The sequence below is a fragment of the Astyanax mexicanus genome, unplaced genomic scaffold (assembly GCF_023375975.1).
Source record: "Astyanax mexicanus isolate ESR-SI-001 unplaced genomic scaffold, AstMex3_surface scaffold_31, whole genome shotgun sequence".
Classification (NCBI taxonomy): domain Eukaryota; kingdom Metazoa; phylum Chordata; class Actinopteri; order Characiformes; family Acestrorhamphidae; genus Astyanax; species Astyanax mexicanus.
Window position 1 is genome coordinate 485,266 of NW_026040041.1, and position 26,915 is coordinate 512,180.

The following is a 26,915-nucleotide window of genomic DNA, read 5'->3' on the forward strand; positions in this document are numbered from 1 at the left end:
CATGTGAAACGTGACTTTCAGTGCTGCTAAGTCATCACTTGTTTATATTTTTGTATGAGCACTTTTTCAATACATGTTATAAAACATGAAAAACCCTGAAACTCCCATTGCCTCATACCACAGTGTCACTAATCACAATCTTCCACAATTTCACTAATATTATTTAAAAAGTACTATAAATTGAACACCTTTAGTATATGTAAAATCATAAAACACAAAAGCTTATCACTGGATCCTAGGTACTGAAATAACAAGGTAAATTATTTTTTTCTGCTTTAAACCTGAAACAATAGCTGCGTTCCAATCTGAAGGGAGCTGCCTAGGTAGTCATTGCCTTCAAAGGCAGCTCCCTCGTTCGGCAGCATTTTCACCCATAAGGGATCTTATAAGGCAGCGCGTTCGGGACACGCTCTGGAGTCAGCATACGTCATCACGTCTAGCGCGCTGTGCCCGTGGGCTGTTTATAAATAACTAAAGTTAATGATCACTTACCTCGGGATAAATCTCAATGCAGCGGCAGCTATTTCTCTTTTACTCATCCAAATATTACAGATATTTAAATATTCATGATTTACTTTAATTATACACTTTTCCTCACTTCATTCTCAGAGTATGGTCAGTTTTATTTATGTATTTAATTTATTTTTGATTAGATGCTTCGTAGAAATGCATGAGTAATGAAACCATAATATAATAAATATGTTGTATGAGCCATCAGAGCTAAATTATCAAACTAAGCTACGTTTCACACAATAGTACATTCATACACAGTCAGCTAATTTATCTTTACCTTTTAGTTGCATAAAACACAAACATAACATGATTCATAAACTTTCAATTTTAAAATGTACCCATACTCACTAGTTGAGATGTGATACTACAATAAGCATAGTGACTATAAAACACAGCAAGCAAAAATAATAATGTTAAGAGAGAGAAAACTTTATTAAATTAAAAGAAAAAAAAAATCTTCATAAAGGGAGCTAACGCTGCCTCCAGCCGGTCTGAGTTCACCTTCCCCCCGCGTTCATCCCTGTGGACAAAATAATCTGAATTAGTAACAGCGGTTTATGGAGATCGCGCTCATAATTCCACTATTTACACTGTAAATCACTGAGTTACAGGTAAATCTAGTTATTCCCTCTAACAATTAAACTGTTTACGCATTAAATCACTTAGTTACAGGTTATTCTACAGTTATTCCCTCTAACAATTAAACTATTTACACAGTAAATCACTTAGTTATACGTAACAGTGACTTAAAACAGTTAAAACTTTTTATACTGGACGGCCAGGGTATCTTTGTTTCCTAGCGGGGGTTTCCTCAGCGCTGCAGCCGCGTTTGGTACTCTGTAAGTCGGCTAGATCCGTGTTAGCTTACCCGGTAAATTAGCGCGAAAAGCTAACGGTAGCTTCCGCCGGTCAGGTCTTACATTAAATAAAGTACAGGCGGAAACAACACTGGAAAAACAACTTAAAACAGTCTAAAATATGCTAGTTTGATAAACCCACGCAGCGGTGAGTGGAAATACAGGAGGGAATTACTTACATTTGTACAGAAACTCCCCTCAGTGCCGGCTCCGTCCGCCATGTTTTTAAATCTGAGCGCTGGAACTCTGAGCTGGTGAAATGCATCATGGGATTGCCTTCACCGTGAAGGATACATCTCACGCTGCCTTCAGAATCGGGGTAAAATAAGGCAGCTGCCCAGGTAGGCAGCACATGCCACCTTCCGAATGGGACAGTCCTTTTCTCGGGAGCGCGCCTATGCTGCCTGAAAATGCTGCCTAGTTGGGCAGCTCCCTTCAGATTGGACCGCAGCTACTTTTGAGACACATAAGGCCAACGTCTAATCAACCCAGAACTGTAGAAATAACCCAAATAAATTACCCAACAGATTCAACCCATGTGTATATCATAGTGTATATTAGCATATGTGTTCATTTCTTAAGATTTTTCTAACACGACCTAATTGTATATCTGTATGTCTTGACTGGTGATTTGTGTTTATAGGCTGAGAGATAAAAGAGCTGACTTAACTTTCAACGTGACAAGAACACCAAAAGAAGCCATAGCGGTATGTTAAAGAAATATTCTATTAATCTGTCAGCACGTTATTACCATTTACACTATCTAGTATTAAGCTATCCTTACAATTTACATAAACAATTAACATCTGAATTACATTTTGGTAAATTGGCTTTCTACTCACTATACACCTACACTAACCTACAAAAAGGAAACTACTTACGGCTTCATATCAATGTCAAAAGTCGAGGACGCAAAGTACCAGGTGAAAAAAAAATTACCAGCGTGTTTTAACATTTTGTGTGTGTAAATTGACTTCTCATGAGCACAAATGTGAAACTAGCGAGCAAAAAAACTCGGGGCACTAAACCCAGACAGACAGAGCGGGTCGCTCCGGGCACTAAACCCAGACAGACAGAGCGGGTTGCTCCGGGCACTAAATCCGAGCAGACAGAGCGGGTCACTCCGGGCACTAAATCCGAGCAGACAGAACGGGTCGCTCCAGGCACTAAAATTGGGCAGAGTGAGCGGGTCGCTCCCGGCACTAAACACGGGCAGACAGAGCGGGTCACTCCGGGCACTAAACCCAGACAGATAGAGCGAGTCGCTCCGGGCACTAAACCCAGGCAGACAGAGCGGGTTGCTCCAGACACTAAACCCAGGCAGACAGAGCGGGTTGCTCCAGGCACTAAACCTGGACAGATAGAGCAAGTCGCTCCGGGCACTAAACATGGGCAGAGAGAGCGGGTCGCTCCAGGCAGTAAACCCAGGCAGACAGAGCGGGTCGCTCGGGGCACTACATACGGGCAGACAGAGCTGGTCCCTCCGGGCACTAAACCAGAGCAGACAGAGCGGGTTGCTCCAGGCACTAAACCTGGGCAGACAGAGCGGGTCGCTCTAGGCACTGAACACAATCAGACAGAGCTGGTCGCTCTGGGCACTGAACATGGGCAGACAGAGCGGGTCGCTCCGGGCACTAAAAACAAGCAGACAGAGTGGGTGGCTTCGGGCACTAAACCCGAGCATAAACCCAAGCAGACAGAGTGGGTCGCTCTGGACACTACACACGGGCAGACAGAGCTGGTCGCTCTGGGCACTAAACCCAAGCAGACAGAGCCGGTCGCTCCGGGCACTGAACCCGGACAGACAGAGGGAGTCGCTCCGGGCACTAAACCCGGGCGGAAAGAGCTGGTCCCTCCGGGCACTAAAGCCGGGCAGACAGAGCGGGTCGCTTCGGGCACTAAACCCAAGCAGAGAGAGCGGGTCGCTCCCGGCACTAAACACGGGCAGGCAGAGCGGGTGGCTCCAGGCACTAAACCCGGGCAGACAGAGCGGGTCGCTCTGGGCACTACATATGGGCAGACAAAACTGGTCCCCCCGGGCACTAAACCAGAGCAGACAGAACGGGTCGCTCCAGGCACTTGAGTACAGTAGATTATGCTGCTGTTTCGCCATAAGCAGCCACAGTCTTTTAGGTGCTTGTGTTTGTTCAGTCTGTAACTCTGAGCTTTTTAGAGAACAATTAATGAACTCTAATGAACTAAAAGAAAACAAATGAAGGCAGATCTTAGTTACAGTCCTGGAAAACATTTTACACTGTTTACATGCTCTTGTTTTCTTTTAGGTGCTCCTTGATTCGAGTTCCTCAATGAAAAAGGAGTGCTTCGACTCTCAGTGCCAGATGACGCGAATCAATGCAATTAAAGAAGTGTTTGATAGTTTCTCGAACAGAAGCAGTGCTTATGATTTTCACCACGTGATCAGCCTGATTAAATTTGACTCTAAAGTGAAAACTCTTCATACCTTTGCAGAGAACATGGAAACTTTTAAGGTAATTTTTGTTTTTCAGTCTTTCTTTATTACAGTTATATTGTACTGTATGTCACACTACATTGTTTTTGGTACAGGCTGAGAAACCAGTAAAACTCAATATAGGGGGGAGTGTCATGTTAAAAATGTTTAACACCCACATCACTCCACGATTAGGATAGCTTCTACACCCGACATGGTCTACACCAACGAGCCCCAGACAACTGACCAGAGATCGGTACTCTGGACGGATCGCTCCTGGGCTCAAAAGCAGCTTTCACACTGGACCAATCGTACCAAAGCCCTGGAAAAACAGACCAGGGTCTGGAGAAAAGGCCAGTGTATACGCCCCAAAGCGTGAGAACCAAGCCAAACTCTGAAAAAGTCTGTAACTGTGCCAGCCTTCATTTATAGAATTACAGTGTTTATGTCCTCTTATATCCTGTCCTAAGCCCTGCCCCAAGTTCAGTAGTGGGTTCTAATTGGACAGTGATTACATTTCATTTTCGCACGAACTCCGCGGTGCTGCTAGAGGAAATGCAACCCTGTGCATTGTGATTTTGAACATTGACAGCGTCACAGTGGAATACAGTGTAATTGAGTTGATTGCATTTTACGTGCAATTCTGACACAAATTCAGCATTTGGTTTTAAAAATGTAAATTCTTGTATATTGTTTGACAATAAAGAGATCAAGTGCAGTAAAATGTAATGTTTTGCCTTTCATTTTGGCACTGTATTCTGCATGTTAAGAGTGTAAAAGCAATGCATTTTGTGGATTATATTTAAATCTTTCCACTGTACTGTTTGCTTTTCAATTTGGCACTAATTCCTCTCCACTACATATAGAGCTATGGAGGAGTTCAGGTTAACTGAGGTGTGGTCTATCTTCTAACACTGTTATATCATGATAAAACAAACATTTCTAACATCAGTTCTGTCTTTTTTAGGAACATGTCCATGGTCTACAGGCAAGGGGCAACACTCAACTGTATGATGCCTTGAGTCATGGAATTCAAGAATTCACTCAAGTTAAAGCGAAGTTTCCAGACTGCAGATGTCGCATTATCTGTTTAACTGATGGTGAGGATAATAGGTAAGTTGTTGTTGGTGATGCTGGATTCTAATACACTTTAAATAACAACTGTCAGATTCACATTAAATTAACAACTGAAAACACAACAAACATGGAGACAAATTATAGTCAAGTCAAGTAGTTTTATTGTCAGTACTGCATATGTACAGGACATACAGAGAATTAAATTACGTTACTCTCCTTCCCAATTTTACAGCAGGTACAGATAATAGATATAATAAAAGAGAATGGGAGACACTATGAGTACAATACAGCAGGGACACAAATAGACATACATGAGACAAAAACAAGGTGCAGTAGTGTGGGGGAGGAATAGATATATAAATATAAGTAAAAAAAAAGATATATAATATAAAAGAGTGGGAGACAGTATATGTACAATAGAACAAGACACAATAAACATACGTAAGACAATAGTGCAATATTGATGGTGATTGAGATGGGATGACAGTATTAATAGAACCCGAACCTTTTGGGGGAATTAAAGTGTGTATTGACAGTGCAAGTATATCAGATATTGGGTGTGTAGGAAGGGACCAGTACTTTGTGCATTATAGTGCAGAGTTTCAGTACTTTATTAGTGGGGGGGTCAGGATGCTGAGTGAGTGTGTGCTGGGGGCAGGATTGGGATGGGGGGTAGAGCAGGAAGAGAGTTCAGCATCCTCACAGCCTGATGGATGGGGCTGTCTCGCAGTCTGCTGGTCCTCGCCCCGAGACTCCGCAGTCTCCTCCCTGATGGCAGCAGGCTGAAGAAGCTGTGTAGTGGGTGGGAGGGATCTCCTGCCAGACGGAGGGCTTTCCGCGTGAGGCGGGAGCTGTACAGGTCCTGAAGGGAGGGGAGAGAGGTGCCAACAATCTTCTCAGCTGCTCTCACAATGCGCTGGAGGGTCCTGCGGCAGGATGCTGTGCAGGCCCCGTACCACACGGTGAAACAGCTGGTCAGGATGCTCTCGATGGCCCCTCTGTAGAAGGTGGTCATGATGGGGGTGGGGGCTCCAGCTCTTCTCAGCTTGCGGAGAAAGTAGAGACGCTGGTTTGCCTTCCTGGCCAGTGATGCTGAGTTGGTGCTCCAGGAGAGGTCCTCTGTGACGTGCACATGTCACAGCCTAGTTTAAAAATGGGCCAAAATATCTCCTAACCCAATTAAAAAAACCTATACACCTTTGGGATCAGTAAAGCCAACAGTAATACACTGGAGAGGGTATACGTTTCACAATCATTTATTGAACAATGGAAAAATAAGATCTACTTAAAAGAGATTAAGAAATAAGATTTTGCAGAACTCCAGAAGTCCATGCAGAAGTCCAAAACCTTGGCAGCAGCTCAAGGAGGGAAGTAAAAACAGTCCACAGTCCACTTAGTCTGTTGTTGGCTTCACCACTGACGAGATACCAAAAAAAAGAAGCAAAGAAAGAAACAAAAGCAGTCACTAAATTTTATAATTTGGAATTTGGCCAAAATATTTGAACCCACTATAAATAAATATAAATCAAAAATAACAAATGAACCAATCTCTACTGGCTAGAACTGGTAAAACACTAAATAGTCACGCCTTCACACCACTGCACACTCAATCACCCCAAATTTCAAATATACAAAAACCCACACACTCTTCACAAAAATAATAAGTAAATAGCAAATTAAATGAAACCAGAAGCCAGAGTGAAAAAAAAATTACATTATTATTAATTTAAAATAAACAAAATCAATAAACCAAAAATACATAAAATGTACTTAAACTAATACTAGTGAGTAGAATTCTCAAGATATGGGGGGGAAATAGCACTTAACTTAGGGAAGGGTGAGCGTTCTCACCCTTCCTTCTCCTCACAACGCCTCTTGCAGCAGACAAACGCCGCTGCAATAGAGTCTCTCACGTTCTCATACACACCGGCAGGTCCACGTGGCTTCCCAGCGCGCTGCAGCAGACACAGGGCAAACACTAACATGAACAGAAAGCCGCTCCGTTTCTCACAGACAGCAACTTGTTCAGAACTGACTCAGAATAGAAACTTAACTTTGTGGAAGGGTGAGTCGAATCCACACCCTTCCCCCAGCCAACACAGCCTCACCGATTCACCTTCTCGATCAGTGATTCAACCAGCGGCCACTCGATTCCTTCGAATCCCAGTTCAGTCAGCGCGAGTCATTCTCAGTCAGCTCTCCGCTCCGCTTCTCCACTGCCGTGTGTTTGGTGAGAGCCCACAACCGCGTCCGCGTACGGCATCCCTGGTCCTGCACTTCCGCTCTCCCGATGGGCTAGTGTGAGCCTGTTAAATAGTTCCGCTCAACAGCGCAAGTTCACCAGCTGGGTGCTGCTCACCCTCTCCACAGCAGTTCCGTTGATGGACAGAGGTGTGTGCTGTGTGTGAGTTCTCCTGAAGTCCACAACAATCTCCTTGGTCTTCTCTGTGTTCAGAGAGAGATTCTTCGAATCAGGAAGTCTAACAGCCAGTTGCACAGGGAAGTGCTCAGCCCCAAACTGTCCAGTTTGTGTATGAGCTGTTGGGGGACGATTGTGTTGAATGCTGAGCTGAAGTCAACAAACAGCATTCTGACGTAGGTGTTCTTCTTGTCTAGGTGTGTGAGGGCTGAGTGGAGAACAGTGGAGATGGCATCATCGGTCGAGCGATTTGACCGATATGCAAACTGGTAGGGGTCCAGGGAGGGGGGGAGCGAAGACTTGATGTGATGCATGACTAGTCGTTCGAAGCACTTCATGAGGATGGGGGTGAGTGCAACTGGACGATAGTCATTGAAACAGGATGGCGATGCCTTCTTTGGGACAGGGATGATGGTGGTGGCTTTGAAGCATGTGGGAACCACAGCCTGACTCAGAGAGGTGTTATAGATGTCAGTATAAACCTCTGCGAGTTCCCAGGCACAGTCTCTCAGCACACGACCAGGAATGTTGTCAGGCCCAGGAGCTTTCGGAGCATTGATCCTGCTGAATGCTCTCCTCACACTGTCTGGGGACAGCGTCAGCACCTGGTCACCAGGAGGAAGGATGGATTTCTGGGCGGGTGTGTTGTTGAGTGGCTCGAACCTTGCGAAGAACCCATTCAGGTCGTTCAGCAGAGATGTGTCGCTGTCGCAGGTCTGTGGATGTGGTTTATAGCCTGTGATAGACTGGATACCCTGCATTGGGAAATCTTCTTTGAGTACAGCCTCTTAGCTTTCCTGATCCCGCGGGACAGGTTGGTCCTGGCTGTCCTCAGGCCTGCCTGGTCACCTATTCTGAAGGCTGCATTTCTAGCCTTCAGGAGCTTGTGGACCTCTCCTGTCAGCCATGGTTTCTGATTTGCTCGAACAGTGACGGTCTTGAGGTTGGTTACATCATCAGTGCACTTGGTGATGTAGGCAGAGACAGTTTCTGTGTACTCCTGAATGTCTGTGGAGTTGTTATGGGTGGCAGCCTCTCTGAACATATTCCAGTCTGTTGTGCTGAAACAGTCCTGAAGTGCCTCTGAGGAACCCTCTGGCCACACTCGTACCTGCTTCAGAACTGGTTTGGTGACTTTAACCAGTGGTCTGTAAGCTGGCATTAGCATAATGGTGAGGTGATCAGAGGCTCCCAGGTGGGGGAGGGGGGAGGCTCGGTAGGCTCCTCTGTGTGTAGTAAAGACCTGGTCCAATATGTTGTTTCCCCTGGTTGGAAAGTCTATGTGGTTAAAAAGTCCAGAAAACACACTCTTTGGGTCTGCATGGTTGAAATCTCCAGCCAGAATGAGAAAAGCATCTGGGTGCGCTGTCTGCTGCTCACTGATGTACTGGTACAGTTCATTCAGTGCTTCACTCCTCACGCTGTTGTTGGAGGTCGGAGGGATGTAAACAGCAGCGATCAGCACGGCGGAGAAATCTCTCGGTAGATAGAACGGACGGCATTTGATAATCATCAGTTCCACTACCGGTGAGCAGTGTTTACAGACCACAACAACGTTCCGACACCAAGCATCGCTGATGTAAACACAGAGCCCGCCGCCGCGGCTCTTACCTCCGTCAGCTAGCGCGCGATCCACCCGATAGCATGCTAGCCGCTCCAGCTGAACGGCGTGGTCCGGGGCGCTGTTGTTGAGCCAGGTTTCAGTGAAAACATAAACACAACAGTCTCTCACGGTCTTCTGAGTTAGTTGACTGAAGTAAGCGGATGTAGTCCAGTTTATTGTCCAGAGAGCGTACATTGGCCAAAAGCATGGTGGGGATAGCTGGCTTGTGTGGGCTAGCTGCTAGCCTCGTTCGGATACCCCCGCGCTTACCCCGCTTCTGCCTACTCGCCTGCCGCCTGTGGCGCTTCCATTGTGGGCGAGCTGCAGCGGTGGGGGTGCGGGTGTCCGGAGCACGCCGCAGACTCGCAGTTCTTCTCGGAGTCCGCGGTTTAACTCCAAAAGTGAGTTTCTGCCGACTCCAAGCAGAAACTCACGGCTGTAGGTGCGCTTCAGGACGTGAACGCACGACAAAGGCTTACAAAAACACTGCGACTTAGGGGACAAAAAACACGAAAATGCTGTTTCCTCTGGAGAGAGAGTAGGCGCTGTATGTGCACGCGCCGCCATCTTGGATACATACAAATTTTACTCTTTACTCTTAAATGCTTCTACTGTAAGTGAGCTGCATCTATGTATTTAGACTCTGGTTTGTGACAAGTCTTGACAAGTCTTGTTTGAATTGCATCAAACTGAAAAGTCTCAATGTCTTAACCAAACAGGGCAGGTGTGAAAGCATCGGTAGTCTCTCTGTTCAGTCCATTCTATCACAATGCTAATGTTTAATATTAGCATTAGCTAGCTATCACACACCTGCGGACTGCTAACTAGGACAAGACTAGCAAGCAGTTCACTGAGAGTCCAATTTTTTAACTACTCAGCAATAAAGAAAAATCAGAATATGACCAGAACCTTACTTTTTTCACAAAACCACAATTTTTGTTTGTGATAATTTGTAATAACATTGCTGCAAAAGTATATATGTAGCACCTCCTAATTCTAGGTAGGTTATTTAATATGTGTTTATGTTTTTTATGTGGTGGTGTTAGTTTTTCAAAAAACAATATGAAAAACCTACAAAGGAACTAAAGGAGCATCTTGTTCGGTTGGTTGTTTGCTTGTTAGCTAGCTTGCATGTTGTCGGGCAAACCAAGCAAGAATGCTAGCTTAGCTATTAAACATGAGTGACAGCATTTTCTTTACTTACTTTCCTTTAATTTTGCTGCATTTATATGTTGAAATTGATTACTCTACATTACCCTTGCTCAGACATTAAACATTCTCTACATTCATGTTTACAACTTTTTTCAATCTTTGTCTTCCTGAGCTCATGCAGTGATTTCCAGTTTACATATATTGCTAAGCTAGTGTATTTCTTCTGTCCTAAAAAAAAAATCACAGATCAGCATCCAGCCCAGTTGATGTTGCAAGGAGACTGGTGATGTTAAACATCGTTGTTGATGCTGTGATTATTGGTGGTGGGGGAAACACGGTGCTGCATGGGATCAGCAATGTCACAGGTTAATTTTATCATCTTAAATTTAGTAAGTTAAGCTTTTATTATATATAAAATCATAAGTTGTATAAAATCATTTTATTTTAAGGAGGATGCTGTTTTAAACCTGAGACTGCTAAAGATGCTTTGCAGCTGTTTGAGATGGAAACGGTTTTGTCCATGGAGCAGAGGGAGGAGAAACCACACATAGATATATCTTCCATCACGACTACGGTATGTGATGAATGTATTGTGTATGAAGTTATAAGCTGCGTTCCAATCTGAAGGGAGCTGCCTAGGTAGTCATTGCCTTCAAAGGCAGCTCCCTCGTTCGGCAGCATTTTCACCCATAAGGGATCTTATAAGGCAGCGCGTTCGGGACACGCTCTGGAGTCAGCATACGTCATCACGTCTAGCGCGCTGTGCCCGTGAGCTTGTTTATAAATAACTAAAGTTAATGATCACTTACCTCGGGATAAATCTCAATGCAGCGGCAGCTATTTCTCTTTTACTCATCCAAATATTACATATATTTAAATATTCATGATTTACTTTAATTATACACTTTTCCTCACTTCATTCTCAGAGTATGGTCAGTTTTATTTATGTATTTAATTTATTTTTGATTAGATGCTTCGTAGAAATGCATGAGTAATGAAACCATAATATAATAAATATGTTGTATGAGCCATCAGAGCTAAATTATCAAACTAAGCTACGTTTCACACAATAGTACATTCATACACAGTCAGCTAATTTATCTTTACCTTTTAGTTGCATAAAACACAAACATAACATGATTCATAAACTTTCAATTTTAAAATGTACCCATACTCACTAGTTGAGATGTGATACTACAATAAGCATAGTGACTATACAAAACACAACAAGCAAAAATAATAATGTTAAGAGAGAAAACTTTATTACATTCAAAGAAAAAAATATATATTCATAAAGGGAGCTAACGCTGCCTCCAGCCGGTCTGACCAGAGTTCACCTTCCCCGGCCCACGTTCATCCCTGTGGAAAAAATAAATCTGAATTAGTAACAGCGGTTTATGGAGATCGCGCTCATAATTCCACTATTTACACAGTAAATCACTCAGTTACAGGTAACTCTAGTTATTCCCTCTAACAATTAAACTGTTTACGCATTAAATCACTGAATTACAGGTTATTCTACAGTTTTACACTATTTACACAGTAAATCACTTAGTTATACGTAACAGTGACTTAAAACAGTTAAAACTTTTTATACTGGACGGCCAGGGTATCTTTGTTTCCTAGCGGGGGTTTCCTCAGCGCTGCAGCCGCGTTTGGTACTCTGTAAGTCGGCTAGATCCGCGTTAGCTTACCCGGTAAATTAGCGCGATAAGCTAACGGTAGCTTCCGCCGGTCAGGTCTTACATTAAATGAAGTACAGGCGAAAACAACACTGGAAAACAACTTAAAACAGTCTAAAATATGCTAGTTTGATAAACCCACGCAGCGGTGAGTGGAAATACAGGAGGGAATTACTTACATTTGTACAGAAACTCCCTCGCAGTGCCGGCTCCGTCCGCCATGTTTTTAAATCTGAGCGCTGGAACTCTGAGCTGGTGAAATGCATCATGGGATTGCCTTCGCCGTGAAGGATACATCTCACACTGCCTTCAGAATTGGGGTAAAATAAGGCAGCTGCCCAGGTAGGCAGCACATGCTACCTTCCGAATGGGACAGTCCTTTTCTCGGGAGCGCGCCTATGCTGCCTGCAAATGCTGCCTAGTTGGGCAGCTCCCTTCAGATTGGACCGCAGCTCATGTCTACATCGATCATAAATCATTACAATATGTAAAGAGTATAAAATTACACTAATTATGATGCTAATTTTGTATTTAATTCTTGACTAACTATAGTTACATTTCAAATGATACAATATTGCTGACTTGAATTATTCTGTACATTTTTTCCAGGAGGACTTAAAAAAGATTTTTCTCACCCGCCCATATGATCAGAAACCTGAAGTAAAGCTGCCTCCACAGATAAACGAGAAAGTGACAATGACTCAGAAGTGAGTACTTGTGTTTTGTAATTTAGAACACATTATTTAGTATAATTGTACAATTATATTACAAGAAACCTTTTCAATTTTTCAATTAAATGTTACATAACATCACATAATGCACATTACAAATTCAGGTTCATTATATTTTCTTATTTATTGATGGACGTGCTTTTTCTGGTTTTTCAGGATATGTTTTTTTATTTATGTTATTTGTTTGTTGTACTTGGTATTAAAGGAGTGATTGTGAATTTAAGTGTTGCCCAAAGGTGAGACCTGAAATCCCAATCTTGAGGAATACTGACCAGTCTCCTGTGCTGATTACCGCTGGGGATTCTGGGAATTTTTTTTGGCCCAGATTCACCAGCTCCTCCACTGCAACTTCCAGGCCCTGGGTTTTATATGCTTTGGGGGGGGGGGGGGGGGGGGTACTGTAAATTATATAATATAACTCCAAACCATGAAACAGTATGCTACTGTAGCAGACTTCAGATCGTCGCCACATAGAAGACACACACACAGGGACTGGAGGTCTGAAGATTTAATTTCTGCACAAAATATAGCATGGGGGACAGTTAGCACATGCAGCAAGCAGCAGCTCTCTCATCAGCCCCCGTTCAAGCATCCACTATGCTTCTCCTCATAACAATTATATATATAAAATCACATAAGCATATATATATATATATATATATATATATATTCAAGACAAAAAAAATGCAAAATAGTTCAATAAAAAATTATAATAATATGACTAACACTGGGGTGTAATACTACATTAAACAGCACAGAGCAAAGATGCAGGACAGAGAACTTTGGAGTAATACTATTAGAGGTGTGCCAAAAAATCGATTCACATAAGAATCTTGATTCTCATTTACTACGATTCAGAATCGATTTAAAATGTCCCAAAATCGATTCTAAGGTCCAATCCCATTTCTTCCCTTGGCCCTACCCCTCACGGTAAGTTCACACTGCAGCGGCACGAAGCGTTTTTCGCTCCGCCTCCCACTGCCCAAAGCGACCGTGGCCGCTGCAGTTTGAACTTACCGTCAGACCCACACAGAGCGTAGGTGTATGAGAATCACCGGTAAGATGGCAGAACAAGCACTATATTACCTTAGATTAACGTGTAGTTTTAATGTTTTATGGCAGAATGCTTCATAACAAGCATAAAAAAGATCGCTAGTAGTTAGTTTCAGTAACTGTTAGCTAGCTAACTAGCTAACTTTCCAGTTCCACCTTAAATAACGCTACAGGTGGCAGCGGGCTGCAGCATTTAAGGCGGAACGGAAAAATACAATAAGCTAATCAGAGCTAATTTCAGCTCCTCATCACAGAGGAATTAAGGAATGGACCATATGAATTAATTTCTCCACCTCCTGCCCCCTTTCTGAAGAAATACAACGACCTTAAATTAACTAGTTAATCAGCAGCTGCTCCTGAACTTTAGCGCTCCACTGCTATCATCACATCAGCCCAGCAGCGTCACCTACACACCACCGCTAGTAGCCTGGTAATAAAGCAGTGTTATTTATTATTTATTTATTGTTCATTAACGTCATTGTGATATCCCAGTGATTCCTCTGTCACTGAAGACCCACATTCCTGCACATTTTATTGTTTTTGTAACACATTACCTGCTCCAGGACCAGTGTATATTATGGAGGCTTTTTTTTCAATAAGTTTTCAATAAATTTTTATAAATCAAATCGTTTTGAATCAAAAATCGATTTTGAATCGAATCGTGGCCCCCAAAATCGGAATCGAATCGAATCGTGAGATAGTAAAAGATTCCCACCCCTAAATACTATGTGATCCAGCACAGAGCTAGGATGCAGGACAGACAAGCTTGATTTTTTTTTTACTCTAAACCTTATATATAGGATAAAAATATGTATATAGTATTTATAAAAATATATATAATATTAATATAAAATAGTTACTGTAAAAAGCTAAACATCTGATCGTATAGTGGCTTATTATAATATTTTAGAACCAACAAGACCTCAAAATATTCAGTAGAACTCATTAAATTGCACAAAACATGAACATACCTGCACAAAATATAGCACGGGGCACAGTTAGCACATGCAGCAAGCAGCAGCTCTCTCATCAGCCCCTACATACACATAGTGGGGGAAAAAAAAGCTGAACTAAACTTCTCTAAAGTCACCAAAACTCGGTTTTCACACGTTTATATCAGCTCAGATTTCTTACACACAGTCCTAAGCACTTGCTTTATAGTACAGGTTTATAATTATTTCATTTTAGAGATTCATTAAAACTAAGGGATCAGAGCCACAGAAACACGTCTTACCCGTTCAAGCATCCACTATGCTTCTGCTAAAAATAGCGCGAAAGCTCTCATGTGCTTGCTGCAGGTGTAGCGCTAATTAGGGCCCCAGCTACAACAAGGTAAGGAGGAACCAAAATTATCTACTAATAAACAAACATACAACATATAAAACCTGTTTTTACCGCAATTTTGCTTCAGATAATTAGTTTCAGTTTAGTTCAAAAGGTTTTAGTGGAGTTCACATTAAAAAAAAAAAAATTAATAAAAAAATACAAATAAAATAATTTATCAGTTACACTAAGTTTGTTGAAAAAAAAATAGGTTTTGACAGACACTTTTGATATTAGATTAATTCAAACCACATGTATAATATACAGTACTGTGCTTACGTTTTAGGCACCAAAGTAAATTACACTAATCCATTTATCTCAGCAATATGAGTGTTTTTACCGGGAAAAAGCACCACATATGAACAGATGCACATAAACATAAATACAGTAAAACATGACAAAGACATTCTCATTTTTAACTAAGTATGTTGTATCCTGTGAGCCGAGCTGAAGAACAAAGTGTAGAGATTCCAGATTTCTCCTGGATGCTCCTCAGACAGCATGTGTATATTATATTCAGTTCCATCAGCAGCTCACCTGCTTTACCAATTTACCAAACCAGGTGTTGATATAATGAGAAATAACTCTATTAAACTTAGATGAGGAGAGATTAGGAAATGTTTTAAAGAGAACAGGGCTGTAAAAGCTCTGCTATTTGTATAATAGCTGTTTGTATTCATTGTAATACAAGTGTTTTACTGAGCTAATAAACACTTACAGCAATAAGCTTTTTCTTCACTGAAATTCCCACAGGTGCCTAAATCTTTTGCACAGTACTGTATGTTTCATTCAGAAATATGTTGTTCATAACATAAATATTTTTAATGTAAGAAATTAAATTGTGCAGTTTACAGATAATATATGCTTTCAAATGAGCTTTTTAATACCAGATCAGCTTCTGGAGACGCATATCGCACAGGGAACCTCGACACAGCTGCCACTCCCTGTATTCTCCTCCTCAGCCTCTCATTTCTGCTGTTAAACGCTGTATGTGAGCACTGGTCTCTGCGTTCTAAATCACAGGAATAGTGCACTATATTGTGTGTTAACCGGTGGTAAATAGTGCACTGTTTCTGTGATAGGGAGGGAGTGATTTAGAACGCGCTGCCCCTCCTCCGCTCAGGCTGCGCTTCTGATTGGTTGTGAGTCTCCGTGTCAGGACCAATGAGAGTCACAGCCTCTGTTTAGAAGGATTGGCTGTTCTCCAGCGGAGGAGGGGCAGCGCCGCAGCGGTGTTTCTGAAACAAATCACCCGCCTTAATAACTCACCTTAAAAATACGGGACAAATCGCGTCCCGGATCAATTTAATACGGAACGCGTATTTTACTGCCCAAATACGGGACGATTACAGATTTCAAGGGACGGTTGGTAACCCTAGCAAGAACCCTGGTTTTGTGTTAAAACGGTAAAAAATAAGTACAAACGCATGCATTATTAAAATTTACTTTTCTATTATTATATTTTTTTCAAAAATCATCTGCCTGCATCCTGCACCCCCAGTATTCAGCTGAACTTATCAGAACAACACAATGTACCAAACAAAACAAGGGACTACTGAAACTTTTTCAAAATATTGTCCCAAAATAATAATATATATATATATATATATATATATATATATATATATATATATATATATATATATATATATATATATATAAAAGTCTATACATATCTGTTCAAATGGCAGGTTTTTGCGATGTAAAAAAATTACAGCAAGACAAATAATTTCACAACTTTTTCCACCTATAATGTAATGTGACCTATGACCGGTACAATGCAATTGCAACACAAACAGAAATCTCTACAGTGAAAAAATATAAAATAAAAAACTTTAAATAACATAGTTGCATAAATATGCACACCCTTAAACTAATACATTGTTGCGGCATCTTTTGCTTTTATTACAGTACTTTTTGGGTAGGAACCTATCAGCATTGCACACCTTGATGTGCCAATATTTGCCCACTCTTCTTTGCAAAAATGTTCCAAATCTGACAAAATTAGGAGGGCATCTCTTGTGCCCAGCCCTCAGGTCTGGACTCTGGCTGGGCCATTCTAAAGCCTTTTGAAACCATTCTTTTCTTGATTTAGATGTGTCCTTTGGGTCATTGTTGTGCTGAAGGATGAAGTTCCTCAACAGAAGGCCGAAGGTTTTGTGCCAATACTGACTGGTATTTGAAACTGTTCATAATTCCGTCCACCCTGAATAAAGCCCCATTTCCAGCTGAAGACAAGCAGCCCCAAAGTATGATGCTGCCACCACTATGTTTCACTGAGGGTAAGGTGCTCTTCTGGTGACGTGCAGTGTTGTTTTTGCGTCCATTAAACCATAACACATTTTCCCACATGCGTTTGGTAGATATCAGATGAATTTTTGGAAAATTAAGTAGAGCTTAGATGTTTTCTGGATGTTTGTTTTGCACAGACATATGAAGAAGTCGGCAGATTGTTGTCACATGTACTACACAGCCAGTACTTGCCAGAAATTCTTGCAGCTCCTTCAGTGCTGCTGTCGGCCTCTTGGCAGCCTCCTAGACCAATTTTCTTCTTGTCTTATCATCAATTTTTGGCAAATGTCTTGTACTTGGTCATGTCACTGTTGTGCCATGTTTTCTCCACTTGATGATGATATTCTTCACTGTGTTCTATGGTATATTCAATGAATTGGAAATTATTTTGTAGCAGGTGTGTGCTGACTCCAATTTAAAGTGAGTTTGAAGGTAATTGGTTAAGTCTGAACACAGCCACACCCCTAGTTATAAAAGGGTGTCCACACTTATGCAACCTCATTATCTCAGTTTTTTTAACTTCACCTCCCTGAAAGATTTCTGTTTGTGTTTAAATTGCATTGTACAGGTTATAGGTCACATTATAAGTGGTATGAAAGTAGTCAAACTATTTGTCTTGCTACATCACAAAAACCTGCCATTTGAACAGCGATGTATAGACTTTTTTATATCCACTGTATATATATATACACGTTACTTGGTATGACATATTTTCAGAAAGATTTTTTCCATTACCTGTTTATCTATTGTGCAGGTGTCACTAACAGTGTAAAGTTTTATCAGCATTTTGCTCCTAGCCGCTCTTGGTCCTGATAGAAGAACTTCTGTTTTAATATATTTTCTTGTACAGCGTGTTGAAGAGACAGATTGTGGAACAGAGATTGGGACGCCTCTTGGAGAAAGACAAGCGTATTTTGCAGGAGCTGAAGAGTCTGCACTGTGACCCTCATCCATACTGCACAGTCCTACCTTCAGAATCTGATTTCAGTGAGTAATTAAAAAATAAAAAGATCAAGATAATTTTCTAAAAAATAAAATAAAAAAAGGCTAAACATTTCAATGATGGAGAATCCTGATTTACTACTTAAAATACCTTTCCAAAATATAGACAGACAGACAGACAGACTGTCCTGAAGGCAGCATGTTGTTAGTGGGTGTTCAGTAATCTAGTTGCGAGTGTTTTTTTGTGTGCAGCCCAAGATACACCTTTATAATAATCACTGTGTCTAATCAGCATCTTGATATGCCACACCTGTGATTGGTGGACGATTTATCTCAGCGAAGGTGAAGTGCTCACTAACACAGATTTAGACTCAACTGTGAACAAAATTAGAGAGAAAAAGGCATTTATTTGAGATAGGAAAGTCTTATATATTTAAATTCAGCTCATTAAAAATGAGATCAAAACCAAAAGTGTTGCATTTATATTTTTGTTCAGTCACCTTAAACAGATTTTCATTGAGATAACTCAATGAAAATCTGAGGTACAGATCACTCAGAATTAGTCTAATAGTAGATTTGTTTCTATATTTGTAATTTTTAGCCTTCTGGAAGATTCTGATGCAGGGTCCTCCTGAAACACCGTATGAGAACGGAGTGTTTGAGCTGTATTGTGAGTTTGGGACAGAATACCCCGTGAAACCACCGCTGATGAAATTCCTCACACCCGTATCCTTTTTTCTGACAGATTTTTCTTTTATTTTAAATTAAGGATAAACTAAAATGAAAATAAGAAAAAGCATTTATAATACAAAAGTTCCCAAAGCAGAAATCAAACAAGCGTGTCCATTGTATGTGTTGGAGCTATTTATGTTTCTTTAAAATTTTGGTTTATATTGACATTTTCCACTTGGGGGCGCTGCCAAGGTTTATAGGTGAATGTATGGTAGAGTGGGAAAGGGGAGTTGGCGAGGAAGTCAACAGTATTTTGACCGCACGGTGAACGCTATTGGTGTGTGTGTAAAGCGGGACATTTAAAGACCATGAACGCTGGAACTACTGCTGGAATATGTACTGCTGATGTCAGACCAATAAATGGATTGGTATATCCAACGTTTTAAAGGTATGGACTTTGTTATAATACCCGCTACAGCGAGTCAAACCGCTATCGCCAGCTCTTCTTCTAATTATGGTGGCTTAAGTCATTTTAGATCGTTTTGTTTAAAAGGTCACTACAGTATGAATACTGCATGCCGAATACCAAACACAGTTTTCTGCAGGTTTTCTTCCATTTTAGCAATTTGTTCACAGTCACCAAATTAAATACTTTGAATGTATTTTTGTTTAAAAAAAAGCAACAAGAAAACTACAATAAAAATACATGTTGAACATTTAACATTTTTAACATCCCAGCTGATGTGCAAAATTTATTTTTGTATTCCTGTGTTCAAAGGCTGGCTGTGAACTTTGCTCACTGATGCCTGCTTCACTGGGAAAAACACAAATTATTTGTTTATATGTTTTGTTAATTTTTTAAAAATGTAACCATCATACCATGCTGCTTGATATTTGCATGGAGCCTTACACTCTCCTCCAAAAATAAGGGAACAGTGAGGCTGTTTTTCTTTTATAAGTAAAATTACTGAAACAAAAAAACTTAAAATAAGAGTTGAAGAGATAAAACACAAATCTGAAATGGCTTCAAATGTCGTGAGAAGGATTTCTAACATTTTAAAGTGGTAAATAGTTTACTCTCCCAACTGTTTTTATCTTGGATTCATACTCTCTTCAATTAAATAAACGTCAAAGTTACACTTTTTACTGCTATAAAAAACAGGTGAACCAGTAGTTTGCTTTGTGGTGGACTACTAGTAAAGCAATCTAAAGGCCCGTCCTGTTTTTACATATTTCTTTATTAAAAACAGATTTTTCTGAGTTTCAGTCTGTTGTCTACACAAACACTTTACTGATGGTCTGAGTTTTTTGAGAACACTAAATTGAATGTTTTTGAACAGGCAGGCAACATTTTATAAAACACTATTTCCAAGGTTCACTGTTGTACAGTTGTTGGCAACTACCTTCTGTTTTTTATATATCAGAACTGGTACATTTGCTGTGTAATGTCCTGAACCAGTTCTACAATTATTTAATATTTCTCTATATAGAGCTCCTAGTTCCTTGTTCTTGTGAAAATCCTTAATTGTGCTGAAGATTTATCACTGCAACGTGAACAGTGTGGGAAGAATCTGCCACAACATATTTGATCGTAATTACTCCGCCCAGATCACCATGCGGGAGATTCTGGATGCTGTTTACGGACTCCTGATCGCTCCTGAGCCTAATGATCCTTTAGACAGGTGAATTTGTTCCATATTTTACTGTTATCTTCATATACTGTAGGCTTATCATACCAATGGTTGATCATTACTTATAATTACTCTTCTTGCTATTTAACACATTTTACTTTAAATATACATTTATGTTTGAATATGTCTAAAGAATATTTGACTGATTTAAGTAAGTTTATCCCTGTTCAAATACACAAATATTGTATAGTTGTAAGTTCATTGTAACAGTGAAAAACAGAATAATAACAAAATATCCAAAACAAAAACATTAAATAATTTAAGGGTGGCTCCAGGGCTAGGCGTCCTCAGGCCACCAGAGGGGGGGCATTGGGCAGCCTTTGGTAGCAATCAGGCCTAATCAGGAACACCTCTGGCCTGCCTTTATAAGAGAACACAGACCAGCAGTTGCTGTGTAATTGTATGTGTGAGAGTGGGTGTGAGTGGCCAATAGGCTACTATTCTTTATACTTTCGAGCTCTCAGGTCCCTGAGACATCATTTCTTTCTTTCCCCCCTTTTTTTCTGCCTCTCAACAAAGAGAGAGGAAAAAGTCATAAATAAATAATTTATCTGTGAAAGGAAAGCTGTGGCTTCCTTTTCTCCTTTGTTGAAGGAGCCATTTTGTTAATTTTTTTTCCCTACCCCGGGCTGTTCTTTAGTTTTCTACCTCTTTTTTGACCCCCCTCCTCTGAGACTGTTCCTACTATCCCTCACCACACCTTCTTTTGCTAGAAGACTGAAGCAACCAATTATGGACCCAGCAGAGCAGCAGGTTAACTTGGAGCAGATTAAAGTTGCCCTAACCAGCCAGGGGGCTGCCAGTGGCAGACATGAGCAGGCCCTGCAGCAAATTCTATCTCAGCTGCAGGGTCTGACGAAGGCCCTTTGCCAAGCTGCCTCTGCCCCTCAGGAGGTGCCTGCCCCCCCTCAGCCTGTGCCTGCTTCCCCCTTGGTTGCAGCTCAGGATGTGGCACCTGTGTTAACAGAGGCCACGGCCCCGTGGCTAGAACCACACCTGCCAACCCCAGAGCGTTATGCAGGAGAGCCTGGGGGATGTTGGGGCTTCCTTCTTCAGTGCTCCCTTGCTTTTGAGCAACAGCCATCTCGTTTTGCAACTGAGTGAGTAAAGGTGGCCTAAATGATCTCTCTCCTGACTGGACGGGCCCTGGATTTTCAACAGCTCTGTCTCCGACATTCGACCACCCAGTCCACAGAGGAGATATCAGTTCCCGTCTCTGCACACACGTCAGGGGAAAAGGTCTGTGGCTGACTATGCCATGGAGTTTCATATCCTAGCGGTGGAAAGCGGGTGGAACTTTGTGGCATTACTAGCTGCTTTTCAGCAGGGCCTTTCTGAGGAGCTAAAGGATGAGCTGGCCCCTCGTGATCTACGTCGCTCGATGATCTAATCGATCTAATCCTACAATTGGATAGCACTGTTGTGGGGGTCCTCAGAGGAACACTTCAGAGCTTTCATAGATTCGGGGGCTGCAGGGAACATTATTGACGCTGCCTTGGCCGGCACCCTAAGACTACACCTGGTTTTGCTGGACATCCCTTTGCTCATCTCAGCTATTGATGGGCGGTCCCTTGAACCCGGGGTAGTCACACACCAAACTCGACCACTCTCACTGCAGAGCAGACAGCACATTGAGCAGATCACTTCATATTTGATCAATGCTCCTCATAACCCACGCCTGAATTGGTCTACCAGGTCTGTGCTATCCTGGGGGCCCATGTGCCAAGCCTCTTGCCCTCAAACACTTCATCTTCGAGAAAGGTGGCACAAACCCCTAGGGAAGGTAGGGCCTGATCTTTCCCAGGTCCCACGGGAGTACTGAGACATGTGGGAAGCCTTCAACAAGAAGAAGGCCCAGATCCTGCCCCCACACCGGCCCTATGACATTGCCATTAAACTTCAACCTGGTACATGTCCCCCCGGGGTTGCATGTTCTCCCTTTCTGGTCCCCAGCGCAAGGCAATGGAGGATTACATCAAAGAGGCCTTCGCACTTGGGTTTATCACACCATCTACATCTCCAGCAGGGGCTGGCATCTTCTTTGTTGTGAAGAAGGATGGAGGCCTACGCCCTGTATTGACCAATGTGAATTAAATAAAATCATGATCAAGGATCGCTCCCCCCTGCCCCTCATGACCTCAGCCTTGGAAGCACTACAGCAGGCCAGCATTTTCACCAAACTGGACTTGTGTAGTGCTTACAACCTGGTGCCTGTCAAGGAAGGTGATGAGTGGAAGACGGATTTCATCACCCCGTCAGGCCATTACGAGAACCTGGTTATGCCTTTCGGGCTCATGAATGCCCCAGATGTCTTTCAGCGCTTCATCAATGAGGTATTGAGGGAGGCACTTGACCACTCCGTGTTCTTCTACTTGGATGATATTCTTATTTACAGTAAGAATGTAGATGAACAAGTAGGCCAGGTTAGGTGAGTTCTCCAGCTCCTTATGGAGAATCTTCTCTTTGTGAAGCTGTGAAATCTGTGATCCATGCTCAGTCTGTGTCCTTTTTGGGCCTTGTGGTCTCCCACAATCAGCTGAGCATGGGCCCAGCTAAGACTCGGGCAGTGGCAGATTGACCCCGCCCTACATCTCTATGTTTGGTCCAATGCTTGCTGGGATTTGCCAATTTCTTTTTGTGCGGAACTTCAGCTCACCCCAGCTGAATGCAACTACAATGTGGGAGATTGTGAGTTGCTGGCTGTTAAGCTCGCTTTGAAGGAGTGGAGACACTGGCTGGGGGCCAAACATTCTTTCCTGTTCTGGTCTTATCCCCCATCAGGCCAGGGGAGCTCTTTTCTTCACCCTTTTGGTTTTATCCTGTCATATCGACCAGGCTCTAAGAATACTAAGCAGGATGCCCTCTCCTGCCAGTGGGAGCCTGCCTCTCAGGAACAACAACCAACTACCATCCTCCCAGAAGCATGTATCATAGCCCCTATTTAGTGGGGGGTAGAGAATGATGCACAGCGTGGGTTACAACATGAACAAGATCCAGGTGGTGTGCCCCCTGGAAAGCTGTATGTGCCCCGTGCTACCAGAAGGCAAGTCATGCAGTGGGGGCATGCCTTGCCTTTTGCTGCACATATGGGAGTGACCCGCACCCTGCCCATCTATCGTGGCAACTCTGTGATACTAGTTATAGTAGACCACTGTTCAAAAGCTGCTAGGTTGGTAGTATTGCCAAAACTGCCATCTGCCAATTAGACAGCAGAACTACTTCTTAAGCACGTGGTTCACATTCATGGGCTGCCCAGAGATGTGGTTTCAGACCGAGGACACCAATTTACTGTCTAATGGCCAGACTGAACCAGGATCTTGAGCGCACTTATCTGTCTGGCCTCCAGACCCTCCTCCAGGTCTGAACATCTTATAGGGGCAGAGTTCGCCCATAACACACTACGGCACTCATCTATGGGTATTTCTCCATTTAAGTGCCACTTTGCCTATGCTCCACCCATGTTTCCGGACCCGGAGGAACACACGGGTACAATCAGCAGCACTGGTCATCCAAGGTTGCCGTAGGGCATGGCAACGGGGACACAGGGCTCTTTTGAAAGCTGTTGGTGGACCTCTCCCTCCGGGTTGAATGTCAGAAACTTGCCCCCGTTACATTGGGTCATTCAAGGTTCTCCGCAAAATCAACCCTGTCTTCTATCGCCTAGCGCTGCCCCCCACTATGCTCATTAACCCCACATTCCCTGTCTTAAGCCCTTACTGTGTGCGACCAGTGCACCAGTGCCACCAGCTCCAGGAACAATTGGTGGTGGACCCTAAACTCTCCACCACCATGGCCATAAGGATTTAATTGGTGGAAAACTAAAAACCTGACCATGGCCAAAAAGCAAGTTGAGAACACAAAACATTTAGCTTGTGCTGATTTTTGAGTGGAAAAGGTTTTGGATGTCCCTCTGTAGGTGTTATTTATTAGTGGGACAGCACTGTCTATCTGGACTTATTAGCTACATTATCCTGCTAAGATTTGGTTTCAGAATTTTTAGGACCTCCTTCCTCTTGTAGTCAGTTCTCAGGTTCTGTTTCATCAGTTCTGGTAATTATCAGTATGACCAGCAGCTGCTTAGAGGAGTTCCTGATTGCTGTTCTTTACTATCAATGACAGTAAACGATCCCTTGCACTGTTGAGATAATTATGATCTGAGAGTCTGATTATTGTTTGAGAGATCAAATCTGACAGGATGGGAGTTTCAGCTAATAATGTTATGTATATGTATTATGTGTTATGTATTAAGTGTAGCATGCTAATAAATATTGATAGGCATCATTCATTTAGGATTTTTTTTACTGACTAATACTGACAAAAGTTCATGTGCTCTTATTTAAACAAAAACATTGTCTTTGGTTTATTTAGTGTTCTTGCAGAAGAATACAGGTCCAGCAAGGACAAGTATGATGAACAAGCTCGAAAAAACACTGAAAGCAATGCAAATCAGTCGATGGATGAAGCAGAAAAGGTAAATTGAGGTGTACAGACTCTTTTTCATGTTAGTTTATGCATAACATTTATATAATAAAAAATGGTACTTTTTGTGTTTCAGAAATACATTCCTGAAATAGCAGAGGTTGTGATACCTCCTCATCTGAAATGCCACTTGACAAACAAACTGTTTGTGGATCCAGTGAAAACTAAATATGGCTTTACATACGAGCGCAAAGCCATAGAAAAGTATCTGACAAGGTATTTACAGTTACCTTAAAATGTATATAGAATTATTTTTCTTTATTTATTGTTATTTGTTTTAATCAAGTGAGTGTGATCAGAGAGGTCTTACACCTTAAGGCTGACTTTCTTGACACACACACAAGCTAAACTCAAGCTGCTAAAGCTCAGCTACGTTATATTTTAAAAACTAACCATGAAGGAAGGTGAATGGAATCATTACTAATACTGATGGACTAATAACACTGCTTTCATCACTGCTGTTTTAGATTAGAATATTATATAAGACCAATTGGTACTTTTGGCAGTGTGGGCAGTGTGCCAAATCCTGCTGGAAAATGAAATCTGCATCTTAATTGGCATTTCATTAACTGTGCACCATAATTAACAATAAAAGAAATAAACTCTTAAAATACAGTCATATGAAAAAGTTTGGGCACCCCTATTAATCTTAATCATTTTTAGTTGTAAATATTTGGGTGTTTGAACAGCCATTTCAGTTTGATATATCTAATAACTGATGGACACAGTAATATTTCAGGATTGAAATGAGGTTTATTGTACTGAACAGAAAATGTGCTTTTGCACACCTCAGGCGACTCTGTTTGTGGCGTGCTTACAGAAATGGCTTCTTTCACATCACTCTCCCATACAGCTTCTCCTTGTGCAAAGTTCAAAGCTCAATGAGGTTATCAAACCAATTTTGTGCTTCAGTAAGTCAGTAAAAAGTAGTTAGGAGTATTCAAATCAATAAAATGATAAGGGTGCCCATACTTTTACACCGGTCAAATTTTGGTTTAATGCATATTGCACATTTTCTGTTCAGTACAATAAACCTCATTTCAATCCTGAAATAGTACTGTGTTCATCAGTTATTAGATATATCAAACTGAAATGGCTGTTCAAACACCCAAATATTTACAACTAAAAATGATTAAGATTAAAAGGGGTGCCCAAACTTTTTCATGACTGTAGATCACTCTATGTTTAATAATCTATATGATATATGAGTTTCACAGGAACTTTTTAATGATTTTCTAATTGTTTGAGATGCACCTGTGCATTTTTTCTGAAGTGGCCAGTGGAACAGTGTATGGGGTGGAGAGAGTATGGTTCCAGGTTTGCTGAGAGGAAGAACCATGAAGTCTGAAAGATTCTGACTTTTTTATGTAAAAGGGGAAGAGAATAGAAAAATAAATTTGTGATTTTTTTTTAAATAGCTGAACACATTAATTACACATAAATATACCTCTCTTTGAGCCCTACAGAACAGTCAACACTTGCAATTCTCAAATTAAATGTGCACAAAGATCCATCTGCTTGTAAAAAAAAAACCTACCTGATTTTCTTTCATAGAATCAATTTTGCAATCTGTATTAATTGTTTCATTTTATATTTTTTAGGTTCAGATGGGATCCACTGGATACAGCAAAAAGACCTCTGAGAAGAACAGACTTAACAAAAGACAAACATATCAAAAAGTCGGTCCAGGACTATAGAAAGGAACAGATTAAGGAAAGTGAAGATTAGTGTGTGAAGAAATGTTCAGCAGATGCATCTCAGAAATGACTGTATATCTTATGCCTTTAATTGTGATTATTTGTTTGTTTGATGTTCAGATCATTTGTGTGATAATTCAGTAAGTATGTGGTGATTACAGGAGATCTCAGGAGATCTACTTTTTTAATAGCAGAAAATTCTGTAGAAAAATCAGTTTCTGTGTTCACGTTAGTGTCTGAGAGACATCTTAAATAATTATACTAATGCTGTAATGCTAGCAAT

General features: G+C 41.5%; 2 protein-coding genes and 1 long non-coding RNA gene across 3 annotated transcripts; 2 read left to right on the forward strand and 1 right to left on the reverse strand.

Annotated features, from left to right (window-relative positions):
• The first annotated feature begins 4,033 nt into the window (after positions 1-4,033).
• LOC125788831 (ubiquitin-conjugating enzyme E2 E3-like) lies at positions 4,034-20,264 on the forward strand. The gene is made up of 6 exons (XM_049472706.1): positions 4,034-4,130; positions 10,520-10,644; positions 12,362-12,459; positions 18,002-18,138; positions 18,695-18,819; positions 20,256-20,264. The coding sequence occupies exons 1-6, from the start codon at positions 4,034-4,036 to the stop codon at positions 20,262-20,264; spliced, it is 591 nt and encodes a 196-aa protein (XP_049328663.1).
• Positions 11,311-12,207, reverse strand: LOC125788980 (uncharacterized). Its single transcript, XR_007429928.1, has 2 exons — positions 11,932-12,207; positions 11,311-11,429 (listed from the first exon to the last, which is right to left on the reverse strand). It is a non-coding gene; the product is annotated as an uncharacterized LOC125788980 (long non-coding RNA).
• Positions 20,203-26,663, forward strand: LOC125788832 (uncharacterized). Its single transcript, XM_049472707.1, has 4 exons — positions 20,203-20,447; positions 24,825-24,927; positions 25,012-25,151; positions 26,537-26,663. Exons 1-4 carry the CDS (start codon positions 20,380-20,382, stop codon positions 26,661-26,663), a joined length of 438 nt encoding a protein of 145 aa, XP_049328664.1. The 5' UTR covers positions 20,203-20,379.
• Positions 26,664-26,915: the final 252 nt, after the last annotated feature.